The sequence below is a fragment of the Prunus persica genome, chromosome G2, assembly GCF_000346465.2.
Source record: "Prunus persica cultivar Lovell chromosome G2, Prunus_persica_NCBIv2, whole genome shotgun sequence".
NCBI lineage: Eukaryota > Viridiplantae > Streptophyta > Magnoliopsida > Rosales > Rosaceae > Prunus > Prunus persica.
Window position 1 is genome coordinate 5,230,731 of NC_034010.1, and position 18,845 is coordinate 5,249,575.

General features: G+C 36.7%; 2 protein-coding genes across 2 annotated transcripts; both read left to right on the plus strand.

Moving 5' to 3' along the window:
- LOC18786558 (alpha-humulene 10-hydroxylase) lies at window positions 304-9,424 on the plus strand. Its single transcript, XM_007218890.2, has 7 exons — window positions 304-762; window positions 1,173-1,372; window positions 2,739-3,386; window positions 4,424-4,574; window positions 6,530-6,706; window positions 7,188-7,357; window positions 8,778-9,424. The coding sequence occupies exons 1-7, from the start codon at window positions 492-494 to the stop codon at window positions 8,877-8,879; spliced, it is 1,719 nt and encodes a 572-aa protein (XP_007218952.1). The 5' UTR covers window positions 304-491; the 3' UTR covers window positions 8,880-9,424.
- Window positions 11,353-12,081, plus strand: LOC109947239. The gene is made up of 2 exons (XM_020557156.1): window positions 11,353-11,590; window positions 11,777-12,081. Exons 1-2 carry the CDS (start codon window positions 11,353-11,355, stop codon window positions 12,079-12,081), a joined length of 543 nt encoding a protein of 180 aa, XP_020412745.1.

The window sequence follows — 18,845 nt, forward strand, 5'->3', positions numbered from 1 at the left end:
ACTCCCTTTCATTTCAAAACCACATCACTTTTGAAGTCGCTTCATTTCAAAATCCCATCACTTTAAATTCCCTTCCGCTTCAAAGTGACACAACCTAAAAGTTTGAATTGTATACAATCAGATTGTAAAAATTACAAACGTGACAACAAAGGAAAAAACAAGAAAGAAGAAGATGACAAAAAACAAAAAACAAAAAGGAAGCTACAAGAACCGAAACGTGTCACATGCTGGACCATTCTCATTTCCAATCAACAGAGAGAAACGGACACACAAGCGAAAAGTCAGACATATTGACACAGAAAAGTCCAACTCTCATGGCTGCTGAGTCATGACAGAAGGAAATACTTGGCGACTTCTGAATAAATTAATTGCAATTGCAACTTGCAAGTCTCTGTACTCATTTATCTGCACTTTCCTGCTTTTCTATTGCCCATCCATTACACAGTTTTTGTAGATTGAGTCGAGTTTCTTCTGATTTCTGATATGAAAAAATGGCACTTTCTTCCTCATGTGGATCAGACGCGCTCTTAGCGATTCTCTCTCACTCAAGATCCGAAGCTTGCAATCGAGTTCTTCTCAGGGACTTGGCCAACAGAGAATTCAATGCTTTCCTTTGGTTTTCCCTCATCGCGGTCACCGCTTTCCTGCTCAGCAGGGTGGTTAAGCTGCTCTGCTTATGGGCCAAGGCCAGGTCAATTCCTGGGCCTCCATGTCCCTCTTTCTACGGCCACTGCAAACTCATTTCCCGCGAAAATTTTACTGGTCCGTGCAGTTTTCACTCTCTGATGCCTTTTCTGTTTCGGGTTTTATTTTTGTTGTTTGGGTTTTTGTAGTTGACTAGAGTACTTAGCTCTGTTGGGTTCAGTTCAACTTTTACGTTTGGTTGCTGGCTTATGAATCATGAATGAAAGTGAAACTTTGGCTTCTTGTCCCTGTTCTTGGGGTTTCAGAATCTGGGTTTTCATCAAAATTTCAAATTGAAGTAAACACCTGGAATATTTGTGAACTTCAAATTTGATTGGTTTTGTTAGGCTTATGAATTCCCAAAAAAAAAAAAAAAAAGAAGTTGAGGAGTAGAAAATTAATTTTTGGTTTTGATTAATTGGCAATTTGTGTTATGGATAGGGTGAGAACAATCTAACCCATTTCTCTTTTCTTTTGGCATTGATCAGAAGTGTTGTCGGATTTGCACAAGAAATATGGGTCTGTTGTCAAGTTGTGGTTGGGTCCTACAAAGCTTTTAGTGTCAATAAAGGATCCAAATCTCATCAAAGAGATGCTACTAAAGGCTGCTGATAAATTGCCTTTGACTGGGAGGGCTTTCCATTTGCCCTTTGGAAGGTCAAGTCTCTTTGCTTCCCCTTTTGAGAAGGTATGAGCTCTGTTTTATTGCCCCTCTTTTACTGCTTTTTATACTTGTGTACTTGTAATGTTTAGAAAATTATTGTGTTATACCAATACTTTGTGTCTGCATTGAGATTGCAAAAGAAAAAAAAAAGTAATGTCAGAAAAAGAAAAGGTGCTTGTGTTTCTGTTTCTCTACGTAGGTGCTACCACTCAGAATGTTAAATGTGGCATCAAGACTCGAGAACGATAGGGACTGTCTGAAGGCAGTAAACTAAAAAACCTTCCTTATCATCAGCTTATCGGCTTGTCTTCCTTGAAAAACTTGGCAAAGGGAAAAGGGAAGGAAAAAAAGAAATCAATAAACTGAATTTGTTGATCTAACTGAACCATTGATTTGTTGGTCTAACTGCTGGTTCTCCTTAGAGATTATCCCAAGAAAGAATATTAGTTCTCTTTATCTTACGTACTTAAAAGGCTTTTAAATTTAATATGTTACTACCATGTTGCAATGGCGAAAGTGTTCTTCCCCATTTAGTCCCAAACATTAGTTGGTCTATATGTCTAACATATTTAATCAATCACCTTTGTGGTGACCACCCAGCACTGACAGTTCATAGTAACGTCATCACATCCAACAAACACAAGACTGTTTAATGAAAGGAGTGAGTTGATTCAGTTGATTGGGCAAACAGGCGTAACAAGTGTATTGGACACAGAGAGAGGAAGTAGAAGAAAGGGGAGGGAAAGAAGATGTAGGCAGTAGAACGGGAATAACTAGAAAACTAGTGCAATAAATTAGCAAACTCTGCAGCCTTATTAAAAAAAGGACTTGTACATAAGTAATTCCAAAATAACTAACTACCTGAAAAAAAAAAAAACAATAATTAATTCATATTTTCTAATAAGAAAAACAAATGATAACTAAATTCGTAAATTCTAACTACAATAAATAGAAAGATAAAATAAGCCTAATTTCAGGAGTACATATACCTTAATTAAAAACAAATTTTCTTCTGTCATCTATTAACAATGAGAAAATATAATAAAGTTGCAAAATGATTTTTGTAATGCTCTGGAATGAGGAAGTTTTAGTTAGATAGCTGCCAATAAAATACTTATCGAAGTCCTTTAGAAAAAAAGTTATGAGGATTGGACTTGAAATTTGAGTAAGGCTGGAGCGATGGTGGTAAGTCGCATGTCACATTGTCACTAACTGATAATATCTTCAACCTGTTTGTATCAAAGTAAAAGTCTGTCATCTCCCAAACGTAATTTAGTGCATCATTTATTTGTTTTATCATATGATGATGGCTCTGAGTCTTGTGTAATTGTTCTCAAGTTCATCTGGTAGCATTCATAGTCTTTCCTTAAAGGGTATTTCTCATTCGCAGGTGCAAAAGGGAAGGGAAGCATTATTCACAGAATTAACTGGAAAGTTTCCTGAGAGAGAAAATGTGGTTTGTACAAAAGCTGTGGACTGTATCTTGGAGAGGATACAGAATTTTATGGCTAAAGGCAGCGTTGAAAGTAAAATGGTTTCTCAGCATATGGCTTTTACCATGTTAGGAGCCACGCTCTTTGGAGATGAATTTTTGGCTTGGTCCAAGGCAACTGTATATGAGGAGCTCTTTATGATGATTGCTAAAGATGCTTGTCTCTGGACTTCTTATAATGTTACTCCGTTTTGGAAGCATGGATTTTGGAAGTACCAGTCTCTATGCACAAAGTTGAAATGCTTAACGCAAGATATAATTCAACAGTGCAAAAAGAACTACATGCTATTTGGTCATATGGATCATAATCTCCGTGATGAAACAGAAATCTTGGGAAAGGAGGTTGCATCTGATGGACCATCTTGCTCTGAAGTTGTGATAGTAGATGCCTTATTCTTTCAGGAGCTTAATGGCCATCTTAATGCAACGGAAGAGGAACCATGTGGGAATCTTATGAGGATTATGTTCCATGGATGCCTTACCACAGCTCGTTTGATTAATAATATTTTGGTGAGCCTTGGTATGCATCCACAGATACAGGATAAGGTAGCTGGCTCCCTTGTCTTCTTTCTCCCTCTCTCTCTCTCTCTCCAGTCCTTTCTAATGTTTAATGTTTCTTCTTGAAATTTATTCTGTGAAAGCTGACATTTGATCTAGTTGAGTGTAAACAAGGCATCTCTTTATGTACTCTTTTTTTTTTTTTTTTTCTTCCACACATTTTGCTTAACATCTTTGTTTTTATTATTTTTCTTTCTCCTTGTTGAACTCCCTGTCCACATCCCCAAAAGAAATTATAGGAAACACCCAGCTCCTTCTTGTTTGAAGAAACCCTCGGTTTGCCCCATTAGGGATGTTGCTCTTTCAAATTAAAAATAATGAAAAAAGTGATAATAATAATAATAATAATAATAATGATAAATAATGATATAAATTTGACTACTAGTAATGATAATTAATTATTATTATAATTATTTCATATAGGAAATAGCTTTGTTTCATGTGTTATTTCATACCATAACATTCTTAACCTACATATTTCCCCGATGCAGTATTAGTTTGAGCAACCATACAAAGAAACACTATTATCCTAGTGGAAATGAAAACTAGGAAGATACATAGACCAGCATTTTGAAAATTTATATGGCTATCATTAGGTTAAGTGACTGGCCAATCCAAACTGAGTCTAATATATGGGTGCACTGGGCCCACCATCAATGTTACATAGTAATTGGGTTGCAGAACTGGGAACAAATTGCTTTCTTTGACTTAACCCTATCCAACAATACTAACCTATATCATGTAAGGTTCTGATCACCCATGGGACATCCCGTTTATAAATGTCTTTTCTTGTTTCTTTGACAAAATGTTTTTTTGTTCCCATATTTGTGTATGTCTAGTTTCTAAATATATTTTTAATCAGTGTTTCAATTAAAAGGGACATGGATTTGTGGTAACCTGATTGAGTCTAATACTGCTGCTTTTGGTTGCTCGTTGTAAAATTGATGATTATATCTTTCTACATTAAGCTGTTATGATCCTAAATCTTTTTATTTTTTTATTTTTTTTATTTTATGTATCTAAAGATCTACTCAGAGATAACCATGGCACGAAATGGTTCAATTAAAAAAGACCAACTGAATGTTGATAAGATGCTCTTATTATTGGCAACTATTTACGAATCTGCTCGTCTTGTGCCAGCTGGATCTTTGCTACAGAGATGTTCTCTCACACACGGTAACACTTCTCACCATTTTGTTCTTAAATTTCTGTATGAAAATATCACTCTCTCTACCTCTGTGTTTTAGTGTTTTGTTTAAGGGGGTCTAATGGTGGTTTCTCTGTGATGCCCCAAAAATCCAAATATGTTTAGATCTAGAGCCGTGAGATTAATTTACTGGATGAAATTCAAACCCTTTTTTGATGAAATAAAACATGAAGTCGAATAACCGTTCAATAACAAGAATTAATGACCCAGGAAAACCAAAACCAGGAATACAGATCCATATGAAGACATTTTCAGAACAACTTTAGGTTTTCTAATTAATATCATTCAACAGCAAACCTGTGTTCAAATAACCAAACATGGCTGTTAATTGAGGCAATGAACTCATCTTCTCAAATATGTTGAAATATATTTTCAAATAGTTTAGAAAGAAAGAATTCATACAAGGAACTTTGAGGGTGAAGCTAATGAAAATGATGCAGCGCAGTAGCAATAAGCTGCTGTCCAGCAACTAAACTGTGCTAAACCATGGTAAAAATGGAATCCATACGATCAACAACACAGAGAATAGACGGATAAAGCAATAGAATAAAAGTTGGAACGATGATAATAGAGTTGTAGACAGAGACCCAAGATAAACACTATATTCTGTAATTTCTTAATAAAGTTTATAAAAGACCCTTATTACAACTCTTAATCAGGCTTACATAGCCATCAAACCCTAATGTAACAAGGGAAATTAAACCAAATCTTAATTGGAATAGGAAAACTATAATATCAAAATAACTAATAATTTAAAGTAAATAGAACCCTAGCCTAATTGGCTAGCGGGCCCACTTTGACCTGGAAGGCATTAGATGCTCCTGTATCAGAAAAGCATGTGATACTGTATATAATATAGAACGCAGAAGCATGAAGGTCCAAATGTCAGGATTTGTCAGAAGTAAAGTCATAAATATGGGTGTACTCTTGGAAAAGAAAGGATAAGTGGAGGGGTGGGATTCAGCTAAATTTAAGCTATTTTAGTTTTGGAGGTTTAGTAGTTGTATTTTGTACAGTTCATGTAGGAAATCTTGATGATGGTGGTTTGACTTTATTAGTATCAATTTTTCCAAAAAGTAGTAAAACCCTATAAAAATAAGTTGAAATTTGAGTTCAAGAAGTATACATCCGAAAGTTGTGATAAGCAAATAGATGCTTTATCATATGAAATAGATTGATTCATGTGGTTGCAACACTTATAAGCCATGACATGCGTATATACAATTGAACCGGGGAATTTCTACTTTTTGTATGGATTGGTTTTCAAATTTAACAACAGAGGTTATAAGTAAGAGCTTTTAGGATATTGAAGTGACTACTCTGATGAGGTGGTTGGAGCTATCTATAACCAGGTCCTAAGAGTTTTGGTGTTTTTACTTATATGGGAATATGAAATATGGCGCACTATTGATATCAGGCCAAACAAAATGAAAAATGATAAGACATTTCTAAGGTTTATGTCAAAATATGATGCTGTGAGTACATTTTGGGCGACTTTTATGTTTCACAATATCTAATATAAAAGTATTGCACTGACAGCAGGGTATTTTCAAGGAAGAAAAATACATTTGATGAACCATTGGTTGAAGATGCATTTATTTTGTCAACCATTTCTAAACTCCACTTAAGAGTTTTTGTTTTTTGTTGTTGGGGTGGGGGAGGGAACCTGATTTGGGTTGATCAATCAGATTGGTTGAAATTAAGGTTCTCAAGGTAGTTAGAATTGTGGATATGATAGCATCTTGTGAATGCTGTTCAGCTAACTGCTCCTTTAGATTCCTTACTGATCTTCAGCTCCAGCTTACCTAATTGTGATGCTAAATTGAATGGTGTTGCTTATTTTATTCCACCTGTGCTATGGTGGTTGTCATTTATTTAATACTTGACTTGGCATTAATTATTTTTTCTTCCTTTCCTTTTGAAGACTTGAATCTTAAAAGTGGTGTAACCATACCAGCTGGAGCAGGACTGGTTGTGCCTGTACAGCTGGTACAGATGGATGATTGCAGTTGGGGAAATGATGCTAATGAATTTAATCCATATCGCTTTTTATCCAAGCCTGGAAAGGGATCTGATATTATGCTCAATAAATCAGTTTCAGGTTTCATTCCTACCTATTTCCAGTTTCAACTTTGTTTATATAGTTTTCAAGTTCCCTATAGTCCATTTTTTCTGAAAATGTGCAGTGCAGTTATAGCAGTATTAACTAATCATAAACTGTTGGTAATCACTGTGCCTTTTTCCATTTCTTTGCAAATGCTGCAGTAGTATATGACTTTTAGTGCATTATATCAAATGCCATTTCCAATCCCTTATGCCATCTTGAATTGCACAGGATGTACATTTTGTAAGAGAATAATAAAATGTTTGCTAAATATTCTTGTAAAAAAGCTGGTTTTTCCATTTGAGTTTAGTTCTCGCTTGGTTTTAAATTGTCACTTCACTGTCCAAAATGCATGATAGGGAGTTCTAATTTGTATACTAAGTTAATAACCCTGGTGGGAAATTAGTTTAAGATAGCATCACACATCAAGGTTCACATGCTCCGTCAGTAACAAAGTTTGGTTTATAACGGTTCTCAGGGGCTGCTGAAAACATTGTGAATCCTGTCGAGTGCTCCTTCAGTTTGAATGATCCAAATGCAAATACGGCCTTTCTTCCCTTTGGCTATGGCTTACATGCCTGTATTGGCGAGAAATTTGTACTCAATGGAGTGGCTACATTATTCGCATCATTGCTCAAACACTATGAGGTTTGTGTGCTACTTAGTTTTTTTTGTTTTTGTTTTCTTTTCTTGGCTACACTTTTGCATTGTTTGAAATCTCTTTGGCTTTCTGTCTCCGTCGTTCTCTTTAACTTTCATCATAATCAATCCTTGTTTTTAAAACTTTCTAAGAAACATAAATTTCTACTTTCAATGTTAACTTTGGCATGATGAACTTAGATTTGAATATATTAAATTCCTGTGTCTTTGCACTGATTTTGAATACCCAACGTCCAATGATAATTTATTTTATGGAAATCTGCACTATGCATAGGGCAGTGTAATATCTGAAAATACAGAATCTCTATATCTTCACTTAACCCCAAAGCTGAGCTCTTGAGGGGGTTGGCTTTGCATTTTTCCTCTCCATTGAGTGAGGCCTAATACAGATCTGAGTTCAGAGATCTTTATGTCTTTATTAATCATTGTTACATTTTTACAAACAAAAAAAAATTGAGTACTAGATAATTAAGGAGTACCAGTATCCGTCAACAACACATACTGTATTCATCCTGAATGATAAAAACCTATCTTGCGCCTAAGAATTTCCCATTGTATTGGTTTAAATAGAAAACAATTGATTAAATAAAAGTATGCTTTAGTTTCATCTACTCCCAGTGAATGCAAATACAATCCTAGGGTTGTGATCAATCTATACCCTAGGAGAGAAAGGGTAAACCCACCGATTTAAGGGCTTGAATTTATTGGAAATTTTGATTTTAGTGGACAGTGGACCCAGATACTTGTCATTAATGTTAAACATTGGCATAAGTTCCAGTGTACTTTTGAATGGGGCAAACGTGCTCATATATGGGAGGGAGGGATTTTGTAATCTGTGAACCCTTGCTGAGGAATGTTCGTATTAAACTGATTCATTACAAATTGTCAGATCTTTTGTTAGTGGGTTTCTGCAGAAATTAGTTTCTTCTTATCTGTTAGGTTGTGAATCATACTCCATTTTTTGATTTCATTGAAAGTGCTGCACTATTACTTTGTCTTGTTTTTGACAACAACATCAGTAAGCCCTCCTGTATTACAATTTGGTACCAACTGACCCAACTAACTGGATTTTCTATCTGGGGGGCACACCACGAGATGGATTTGTGCCATCCTACGAATTAACTGTTAATTGCTTAACTAAATGTTGGCTGTGGTTAAATTGAAAACAAGAAGCTCCTGCATGCTTAAAGTGGATATGAAACAAAAATTTATCCAACAAGAGAAGGAATTGTGGTGTTAACTTATGAAACTTAAAACCAAAAACTTTTGAAGTTCAGTTATTTACTTCTTGCAATTATTTATTTGTTTGTCCTTAAATGTGTATTTCATTGACCAAAAAACGGATATATATACACATGTATATTTATATATCTTGTAAGTCTAATGTTTTTATGTTACTATATTACAGATAAAGCTCCAGGGAGCAGCTGAGGATAACCCAAAATCGAACAACTGTGTGTTTGAGCATCCTTCTAGTTCACAGATAGCTTTTGTAAAAAGGAACAGCTGAAAGAATGTGGAAGCAGAAAAGTCTGTTGTGGATGCGATGTTTTGTTTTACTGTCATATGTTTTTGCATTCCATGATCACTTACAGGAAGACATCTCCAGTCATCTTTTTCCCCAACTCGGGTTTGACGAGGGAATTTTTTTTTCCGTTGATTATCTATTAGAGTAATAGCAGAGGATGTTACACGAGTGAGTTTTACGGCTCATGTTTTTTACCTCTGTTTTTAAGCCTAGGTGCTGGTTTTATAGCCATGACAGGCATAAGATAGTTTTTGAAGCACTCTGGGCCTATCGTTGAAGCGGAGCCTTTGTGGTTTTCCCCATCTAGAATTTGCAACTTCCATCTTTTATTTTTCCTCTCCCAAAGGAAGTTCATCTTGTAATCTTAATTAGCTTAGAGTGTGTATTTTATATTTGTACGGTGCACTTTTAAATAGAAGTTTAGTAATAAATAAAAAATTGCCTTCCTCTGGTTGTTTATGGTACTCTGGGTTGTTTTGAGATTTGGTTAAACTTGAGTTAAATTTTTGAGTTTCAGGTAGAGTTTAGCCAGCTTGCGTGTGGTAGAGTTAGGGGTGGGCGCGGTCCGGTTCGGTCCGGTTCTCACCTCAAATCGGAACCGAAACCGGTATTATTTAACCAGTCCGGTTCGGTCCGGTTTAGACAAAAAAAATTTCAAAAACCGGCCGGTTCGGTTCTAACCGGTTTCGGTCCGGTTCTGACCGGTTCCGGTTTTGAACCGGATTATTAATTTATTATATTTTTAATTTTTTTTAATTTTTTTAATAAAAAAATTATAATAAATAACTTATTTTTTTAGCTTAAAAATGAACAAATAATTCAATTCATACATTTAGAAATTTTTTGAAGTTGAACTTGGAAAATTAGTGATTGTAAAAGTTAAAAAATGGCATTATATTTTAAAATTTTGTAAAAATATAAATATAAAATATATGACCGGTCCGGTTCGGTCCGGTCCGGTGCGGAGAGATGTAAAACCAGAACCGGAATCGGTTGGAACCGGTTCGGTCCGGTTCCGGTCCGGTTTGTTGACTTTTTTGGTTAACCGGTTTTTTTTCGGGTTTTTTTTTCACCGGTTCGGTTCGGTGTTCCGGTTTTCCGGTCCCGATGCCCACCCCTAGGTAGAGTTTAGCGAGCCTGCATGTGGTGATTATTTACAGGTTGGTTATTTTTCGGTTACAATTACAATGTTCTAGCATTTTTCAGCTCCATTCTATGAATGATCTCCATGGAGAGGAGCCAGAGCTGGTCCATTAGATATGGAGGCCTATGCGAAGAAAGCTGATGACGCCCTATATGTACCCACAAATACATTAGAACCCACAAATAGAATTAAGATCATCCCTGGTCTATTTTTGCATACTCACATCCACTCAATTTCTTTTACATGCAAAAAGAACTACACCCAGCAAAATGAGAGAGAGAGAGAGAGAGAGAGAGAGAGAGAGAGAGAGAGAGAGAGAGAGAGAGAGAGAGAGAGAGAGAGAGAGAGAGAGAGAGAGAGAGAGAGAGAGAGAGAGGAGAGAGATGTTTGGAATTTTATTTTTTTGGATGGGAGAGTAAAGAAGTTGGGAAGAAGTGAATTTGGGGCCAAATGAAAGAAAGGCGATTTGGGAATAGCAAGGAGAGCATACCGCACGACTCACGGTAGTTTTTTATTATATAAATTTGTTAATACTTGGAATAAACTTCACGTTAGGAACCAAAAATAATGTTTTGGAATAAAAATTTGCTTAGAACGAAAAGTTGCAGAAAATATATAATATAATGCTGGACTTTTAAAAACTTTGGAGGCCCCTACATTTTGGAGGCACTATGCGGTCGAATAGTCCACACATGCCATGGGCCGGTTCTGAGGAGAGCAGATATAGGAGGAGATTAATGTACTAGAGAAATTATACAGTCGTATTGAAATACCACGTGGCACTTGCCAAGTATTAAGACACGTGGCATTATACCTATTAAACTGAAATTTAACGTTTTCTTCATAACAAAACGTTAACTGGGTCTAGTTTAGTGGATAAATGTCTTGACTTCCAAATAATAGTCTCAAGTTCCATACCCCGTACCTTGATAGTGTGCATTGTATTTAAACATTTTAGTCATTTTTGACGTATGAGTTCCCACCACAATGACCAGCCTACTCAATCACTCGATTAACACAATGACCAACCTACTCAATCTGTTAGGAAATAAGTTTGTATAATATCAATTAATATCAATACTGTTGTAATTAGGATTTACTTTCTTAGTAAGTTTTCTAGATTGGAGGACTTGTTTCCTTGTACACTAAGACACTCTTGTATAAACCAATTGTACCTATCAATTAAAATTATTCTCTTCCAATATCATATTCACATGGTATCAGAGAAGGACATCAAACCCTAGCTCTTCATATTTCTTTTCCTGCCGCACCTTACCTTCTCGTGTCACAGATCTTTCGCCACCGGAAACCATGGATGATTCCTCTGGCACATTCAAGGTTGAACCTTCAAGTCCTTACTACATCAATAATTCAGATCATCCAGGTTTGATAATTGTACCAAAGCCTTTGAATGGAGATAATTTTGCGACGTGGCGCAGATTTATGACTGTTTCATTGAACGCAAAGAATAAATTGGGTTTCGTTGATGGAACTCTCAAAAATCCATCATTGGAATCCAATCCTGATGAACACGCGGTGTGGATGTGCTGTAACGACATGGTTTTCTCATGGATTGTCAACACGCTTGATCTCGAAATCAGCGATAGTGTCATATATTGCACCACAGCCCGCGAAATTTGAGAGGATCTCCGTGAACGATTCTCTCAAAGCAACGCTCTTCGCATCTTCCAACTTCAACGGGAGACTTCATATTTGACACAAGACCAATTGTCAGTTGCTGCCTATTACACCAAGTTGAAAGGTCTTTGGGATGAACTTGCTTCCTACACAGATTCTTCTACCTGTACCTGTGTAGCCCATGGTGATCGCAACAAACTCATGCAATTCCTTATGGGATTGAATGAGTCTTACAGTGCTGTTCGTGGCCAAATTCTCTTGATGAATCCCTTGCCGTCTGTTAGGCAAGCATATGCCTCAATTAGCCAAGAAGAAAAGCAACGCACGCTTGGAGCCTCACGAGCCGCTGTTGGAACCTCCGATACTGCTGCCATGGCTGTTAGAATTGGACATCCTAATTAGAATCGATCCACCAATCGCGAGGATCGTCACACTGATAGGTCAGACCAAAACTGTTCCCAGACCTCCAACCGTAATGACCGACGCGATTGATCTTCAAGAAACCGACCCCATTGCACCCATTGTGATGATGATGGTCATCACATTGATACCTGCTGGAAGCTTCATGGGTATCCAGAAGGTCATCCATGCCACAAACCTAAGAAAAATCATGGTGGTCCATCTTCCAATCATGTTTCGGAAGGCCCAACCAAGGATGAGATGCAGTCCATTATGTCCGGCCTTTCGGACCTTCAAATTCAGCAAATGTTGGCTATAATGCATCACAAACCAGTGCTTGACAAGAAATCCCAGGTCAATGTCGCTGCCACCAAGAAAGGTTTGTCAAAATTAAAATTTCAGCGATGGATTATCGACGACTGACCACATTTCTTCTCCAAAATTGTTAGTTCATCATAATATTGAACATTCTATGCAACCGGTTCGTATGCCTAGTGGGGAGAAGGCTTCAATTACTACAACAGGATCATTCCCTCTCAATTCTACTTATACTTTGCATGATGTGTTATGTGTACCTACTTTCACAGTAGATTTGATGTCTGTGAGTAGGGTTACAAAAAATTTGAATTGCTCAGTGACTTTTTTCCCATATTGGTGTATTTTGTAGGACCTTGCTACGAGGAAGACGATTGGTTTGGGTAAGCAACATGACGGGCTTTATTATTTGGTGGCACTATTGGCGGAGAACCCCCCCAACACAACCCACCAATATCCGTCTCACCGTCCATCCTGTAATCACACTGTCACCACTATTGACCTTTGGCATCGTCGTCTTGGACATGTTTCTTCCTCCAGATTAAATTTCATGTCTAAGCATTTAATAGGTTTCCTTTTTGTCTCTAATAACGCTTGTCATGTTTGTCCCTTGGCAAAGCAGAGTCGTCTCCCTTTTGGAACAAGTTCAATTTCCTTTGTCAAAACATTTGATTTAATTCATTGTGATATTTGGGGCCCTTATAAGCATTCGTCAATTTCTGGTGCCCATTATTTTCTTACAATAGTTGATGATTATTCTCGCTTTACTTGGGTATTTTTAATGTGCCATAAACATGAGACTCAACATCTTTTAAATTTTTTTTTCTTTTGTTGGCACTCAATTTGATTCCCAAATTAAACAACTTCGTGCCGACAATGGAGGGGAATTTCTTTCTCTTCAGACTTTCTTTCATGAACAGGGCGTTATTTTTCAACACTCTTGCAGTTACGCCTCAACAAAATGGGGTCGTAGAACGTAAGCATCGCCACATCCTTGAAAAGGCTCGTGCTTTAAAAATTCAGGCCAATCTTCCTTCCAAATTTTGGGGGGAATGTGTTTTAACTGCAGTTCATCTCATCAACCGTTTTCCTACTCCTCTTCTTTCTTTTAACACTCCTTTTGAATGTCTTTATTCCAAAAAACCGTCTTTCTCTAACCTTCACGTTTTTGGTTGTCTTGCATATGCCACTAATGTTCATGTGACACATAAATTCGCTCATCGTGCTATTCCATTCGTTTTCCTTGGTTGTCCCCTTGGTCAAAAAGCCTTTAAGCTTTTGATCTTGAGTCTTACAAAATTTTCACAAGTCATGATGTTAAATTCCATGAAAATATTTTTTTCCTATCACACTTTTCCTTCCCTCTCTTCACTTTCAGTTCCCTCTTATTTTCCGGCTCCTTCTTTCCCTTCTGACGTGGACCCAATTTTTTCTTCTCCAGCCGCTACTTTACCTGAGTCGACCCCTACCAGTTCACATCCCATGCCTTCGTCCCCACCTAACACCACCACCGAGCCTGATGAGCCTGGTCCGGCTTTGCTATTATCCCCACCGGTTGAGCTCGCCCACAGTTCACCCGCCACCAGTCCACCTGTACCCACACTTAAACCACCACCTCTCCGCTGATCTGAACGCATCTCAGTGCCTTCCGTTCGCTTACGTGACTACATTTGTAATTAGGTCATGTTGTCCATCCCTGATCACTCGTTTTCTTTACGGTCGGGTCCTACTAAAGGTACACGTTTTCCACTTTGCAATTATCTCTCATATCATTGTTATTCCTCGGCTCACCTTGCTTTCATTGCAAAAGTCAGTAACATTGTTGAACCCAGTTCTTATGAGGAAGCTGCTCCCCACTCTCATTGGCAAGAGGCTATGCAGTCTGAATTGCAGGCCTTGTCCGATAACCACACTTGGAGTCTTACTCCGTTACCTGTTGGAAAGAAGTCCATTGGTTATCGGTGGGTGTATAAAATAAAGCTTAAATCAGATGGCTCTGTTGAGCGATATAAAGCCCGGTTGGTTTCCAAAGGTTTTACTCAGCTGGAAGGTGTTGATTATCATGATACTTTTTCTCCCACTGCCAAAATACCCATTGTCCGCTGCCTCCTTGCTATTGCTGCCACCCGTAATTGGCCCATTCATCAACTTGACGTCAACAATGCTTTTGTTCATGGTGATCTCCATGAGGAAATCTACATGCTCCCTCCACCTTATCTTCTGCAATAGGGGAAGAACTTGGTATGTCACCTTCATAAATCTCTTTATGGTTTAAAATAAGCTTCTCGTCAATGGTTTGCTAAGTTTTCTCAGGCCATTTGTTCTACTGGTTACATTCAGTCTAAAGTTGACTATTCATTCTTTATACGCCATAAGAGGCACCCTTTCACAGCATTATTGATTTATGTTGATGACATTGTTATCACGGGCAATGACCCTATAACTATCTCGGCACTCAAGGATTTTGCATAGTCATTTTCATATTAAAGATCTTGGAGATTTGAAATACTTTTTGGGGATTGAGGTATCAAGATCAAAACATGGCATTTTCTTATCTCAATGCAAGTATGCATTGAAAATTTTGAAGGATGCAAAACTCCTAGGTGCCACACCTGTTGATTTTCCTATGGAAAAAGGTCTTAAGCTCTTAGATAAGGGTGAATTACTTAAAGATCCAGCTCATTATAGAAGACTCGTTGGTTGCTTAATTTATTTGACCATCACACAAGGCCAGACATTACTTACTCTGTTCATGTCTTAAGCAAGTTTATGCATGCCCCAAGTAAACCACACATGGAGGCCACACTTCGCATTCTTCGTTATTTGAAAAAATCACCAGGTCAAGGCATATTATTGTCTTCTCAGAATGACTTGACTTTGCGTGCCTTCTGTGATTCTGATTGGGCAGGTTGTCCTAATACTAGAAGGTCTACTACAGGCTATTTTGTGTTTCTGGGATCTTCTTTAATTTCATGGAAATCAAAGCGACAGAAAACTATATCTTTATCATCAGCAGAGCCGAATATAGATCTATGGTGGCAGCATGTTGTGAGTTGTCTTGGCTTTGATCCCTTCTCAAGGATTTGCGCATCCTTCATCGTCAATCTGCTTTGTTGTATTGTGACAACAAGGCAACTTTACATATTGAGATGGATTGCCATTTTATTGGAGATAAGATTCAGGAAGGTTTGATTGCTACACAACATATGAGTTCGTCCTCTCAGTTAGCTGATATTCTTACTAAGGCGTTGGGACGAGAAGAATTCAACAATATTGTTCGCAAGTTGAGAGTTCTTGATATCCACTCTTCAACTTGAGGGGGAGTGTTAGGAAATAAGTTTGTATAATATCAATACTGTTGTAATTAGGGTTTATTGTTCGCAAGTTGAGAGTTCTTGATATCCACTCTTCAACTTGAGGGGGAGTGTTAGGAAATAAGTTTGTATAATATCAATACTGTTGTAATTAGGATTTACTTTCCTAGTAAGTTTCCTAGATTGAAGGACTTATTTCCTTGTACACTAAGACACTCTTGTATAAACCAATTGTACCTATCAATTAAAATTATTCTCTTCCAATATCAGATTCACACAATCACTTTTGATAAAGTTCATAAAAATAAAAGCTTTATCTACCAAAAATCTTCTAATAGATGCTAACTTTTCTTTTTTATAATTCATGCTCCTCAATAATGGACGACAACTTTATGAATTATGATCAGCCTAACCGTGTAGGTTCCCCCACGTTACGAAAGCATTTTTGTTTTTGTTTTTTTGGGTTATAAACAAAAGTCCAAAAGTTTTAGGCAGTAATAATTTCACTCGACGACTCCAACTCCAAGTAAATAAACATCAACCCAAATTTTTTTATTAGTCGAAATTTCAGGGATTAGAGGGAATGCGAAAATAAAATCGGAGTAATTGATATGCTATAAATGAGGAAGTATTAATTAAAAATGAGGGACTTAATGATATGCTTGAAAATTGTCAAGTTTACTTATTTGAAGTTTAGTGGCAAATGCTATAAATATGTAGGAATATTATGACATTTTATATCTTTAATTAGAATTTAAATTTTATACATAGATTTCAAAATTAATAAGTTGATGTCTAGAAAATAAAAATTGTATGGACCTATATTAGACAAACTCAAATTAAAAGAAAAATGAGTGTCTCAAATTATCCAGGTAAAGTGAGACACACATTTATGAAAAATGGGGTAAAATGAGATTGAAATAGACTTTTAGGGACGACAACTTTGAAAACATTAAAGAGAACGAGGAGAATCTGAGAGAATTGAAGAAAAAGATTTTGTTTTCTATTTCTGTTTCTTGCTAAAGTAATCAATTACTGTTGTAAAATATAAAGTAGTGGAGCCCACTTACTATTTGTTTGTAGACTTTGGTGCATGAGTTTATTCACGGGTGAATAGTGAATAGTGAAGATAATTGGATAGAAACATCACGGGTGCCATTTATCAATGCCTATAAATAGGCAACCTGCAAAGTGAAAGGAATGAGAAGAAAAGAAGAGAAAGGGAGAAATGGAAAAAGAAGAGGAAAGAAACAAAGAAGAGGAAAGAAAGAAGAGAGGAAAGAGAGAAGAGAAAAGAGGAAAGAAATAAGGGAAAAGAGAAAAGAAGAGAAAGGGAAACGGAAAGAAACAAAGAAGAGGAAAAAGTGAAGGGGAAAGAGACAAGAGGAAGAGAAGGAAGAAAGAGGGTGAATGAGTGAAGAGAGAGAGCAGAGAGAAAATTCAGTGAGCCACACATGTTGTAAACACTAAAGTTGTAGCCATATTATTTTATATAGTGAAAAGTTACTGCTGCTGCTCTCTGAGGACGTAGGCATAGCCGAACCTCGTTAAATGCTGTGTCTCATCTACTTTACGTGCAGCTAAATATTCGTACATATTCCAGGTTATTTTTATAACACGTTATCAGCAGGAGAAGCTCTCAGTTATAATTTTTGTGCTGCACTATTATTTATATTACTAACCACTAATAAAAATGGACCCTTGGTAATACTAAACATATTATCAGTGGGAGACCGTTACTAATACTAACATTTTTCTTATTTTATTCGGTGGTGGTTTTAACCCCATATTTATTTTATTTACTGTATGGTGTAGGTTTATTACCCATACAACAGTATTTATTTAAAAGGATGGTGCGGGTTTATCGTCCACGCCTTTGCTTTTATTTAAATGTATGGAGCAGAATTAGTGCCCATACAAGCACGTTTACTTTATCGCAAATTTACTTTTACTTAAAGTATTATTTATGGTATGGTGTAGGTTTATTACCCATACGGCAATATTTATTTAAAGGGTGGTGCGGGTTTATCGTCCACGCCTTTGCTTTTATTTAAATGTATGGAGCAGAATTAGTGCCCATACAAGCACGTTTACTTTACGAATTTAATTTACCGCACATTTAATTTTATTTAAGGTATGGTGCGGGATTAACGTCCATACAGCAAGCAATTTAATTTATGAATTTATTTTACCGCACATTTACATTTATTTAAAGTATGGTGCGGGTTTATCGTCCATACCAGTAATTTATTTACCAGCAATTTATTTTATGGATAAATTGTGCTGTATGATGAGTTTTTACAGTATGTAGATCAGGACCAGAAGTTCCTTGATCCTCATCATACAATTACATCAGGACTTGAGGATCCTTGATGATGATATTAATATGAGAGCTGGCAGTCTCTCCGGTACTGTATTTGTAAACATGTGATCGGACTTAAGGGTCCTTGATCCCTGACATGTAAATAAGGACCTAGAGTTCCTTAATGATGTAACAGTACCGTATTGGTTCATAGTGCCGTACACATTGATGATAACTGTACTGGCAGATGAATAGATACTTATTCATGACTTGATGAATAGTACTATTCACATGAATAGTGACGTATGCATAAATATGAACCATTTTGGGTAAACCGTCACTATATACAAAAGGGAACCTGCAGTTCCTTAAACTCATGGATGAGCAATTAAATGAGATGCCAGAAGTTCCTCAAAATATGGACAATTATGTAAGGGCTTGAAGTCCCGAAATATGTACAGAAAATTGTAAAAATGTCCATACCATGAGAATATGTGGCTTTGGCCTAAAGTTCAAAATTTAACAGTGTTGAGAACCTGAAGTTCCAACAATTAAATGGACAACTCTTGAGGTATTATTGCAAATTGTGGTATGCCACATATTTCTTTGGCATAAGAAGATGATGAATTTAAAGTTCGATTTTGTTATAATCGACACCTCAAGGAAGAAATATATTTTGTGAATTCCGGTTGTTAAGAATACACCGCGAAATGGATAATATTAATATAAACCTCAAATAATGAATTGAGGCTCCCCACATATTTTGTTATATCTGGGCCGGAAGCCCATGGATCCAAATATATGAGAGATCCTGAACTTGAAGTTGTGGGTACATA

Bases quoted from the DNA above. Each gene is read 5' to 3' on its own strand.
- LOC18786558 (XM_007218890.2), top strand. From the start codon at position 492: ATGGCACTTTCTTCCTCATGTGGATCAGACGCGCTCTTAGCGATTCTC. The intron at 4,575-6,529 runs GTAACACTTCTC...TTCCTTTTGAAG, and splicing joins GAGATGTTCTCTCACACACG to ACTTGAATCTTAAAAGTGGT. The intron at 7,358-8,777 runs GTTTGTGTGCTA...ACTATATTACAG, and splicing joins CATTGCTCAAACACTATGAG to ATAAAGCTCCAGGGAGCAGC.
- LOC109947239 (XM_020557156.1), top strand. From the start codon at position 11,353: ATGGATGATTCCTCTGGCACATTCAAGGTTGAACCTTCAAGTCCTTAC. The intron at 11,591-11,776 runs GTAACGACATGG...ACCAATTGTCAG, and splicing joins ACACGCGGTGTGGATGTGCT to TTGCTGCCTATTACACCAAG.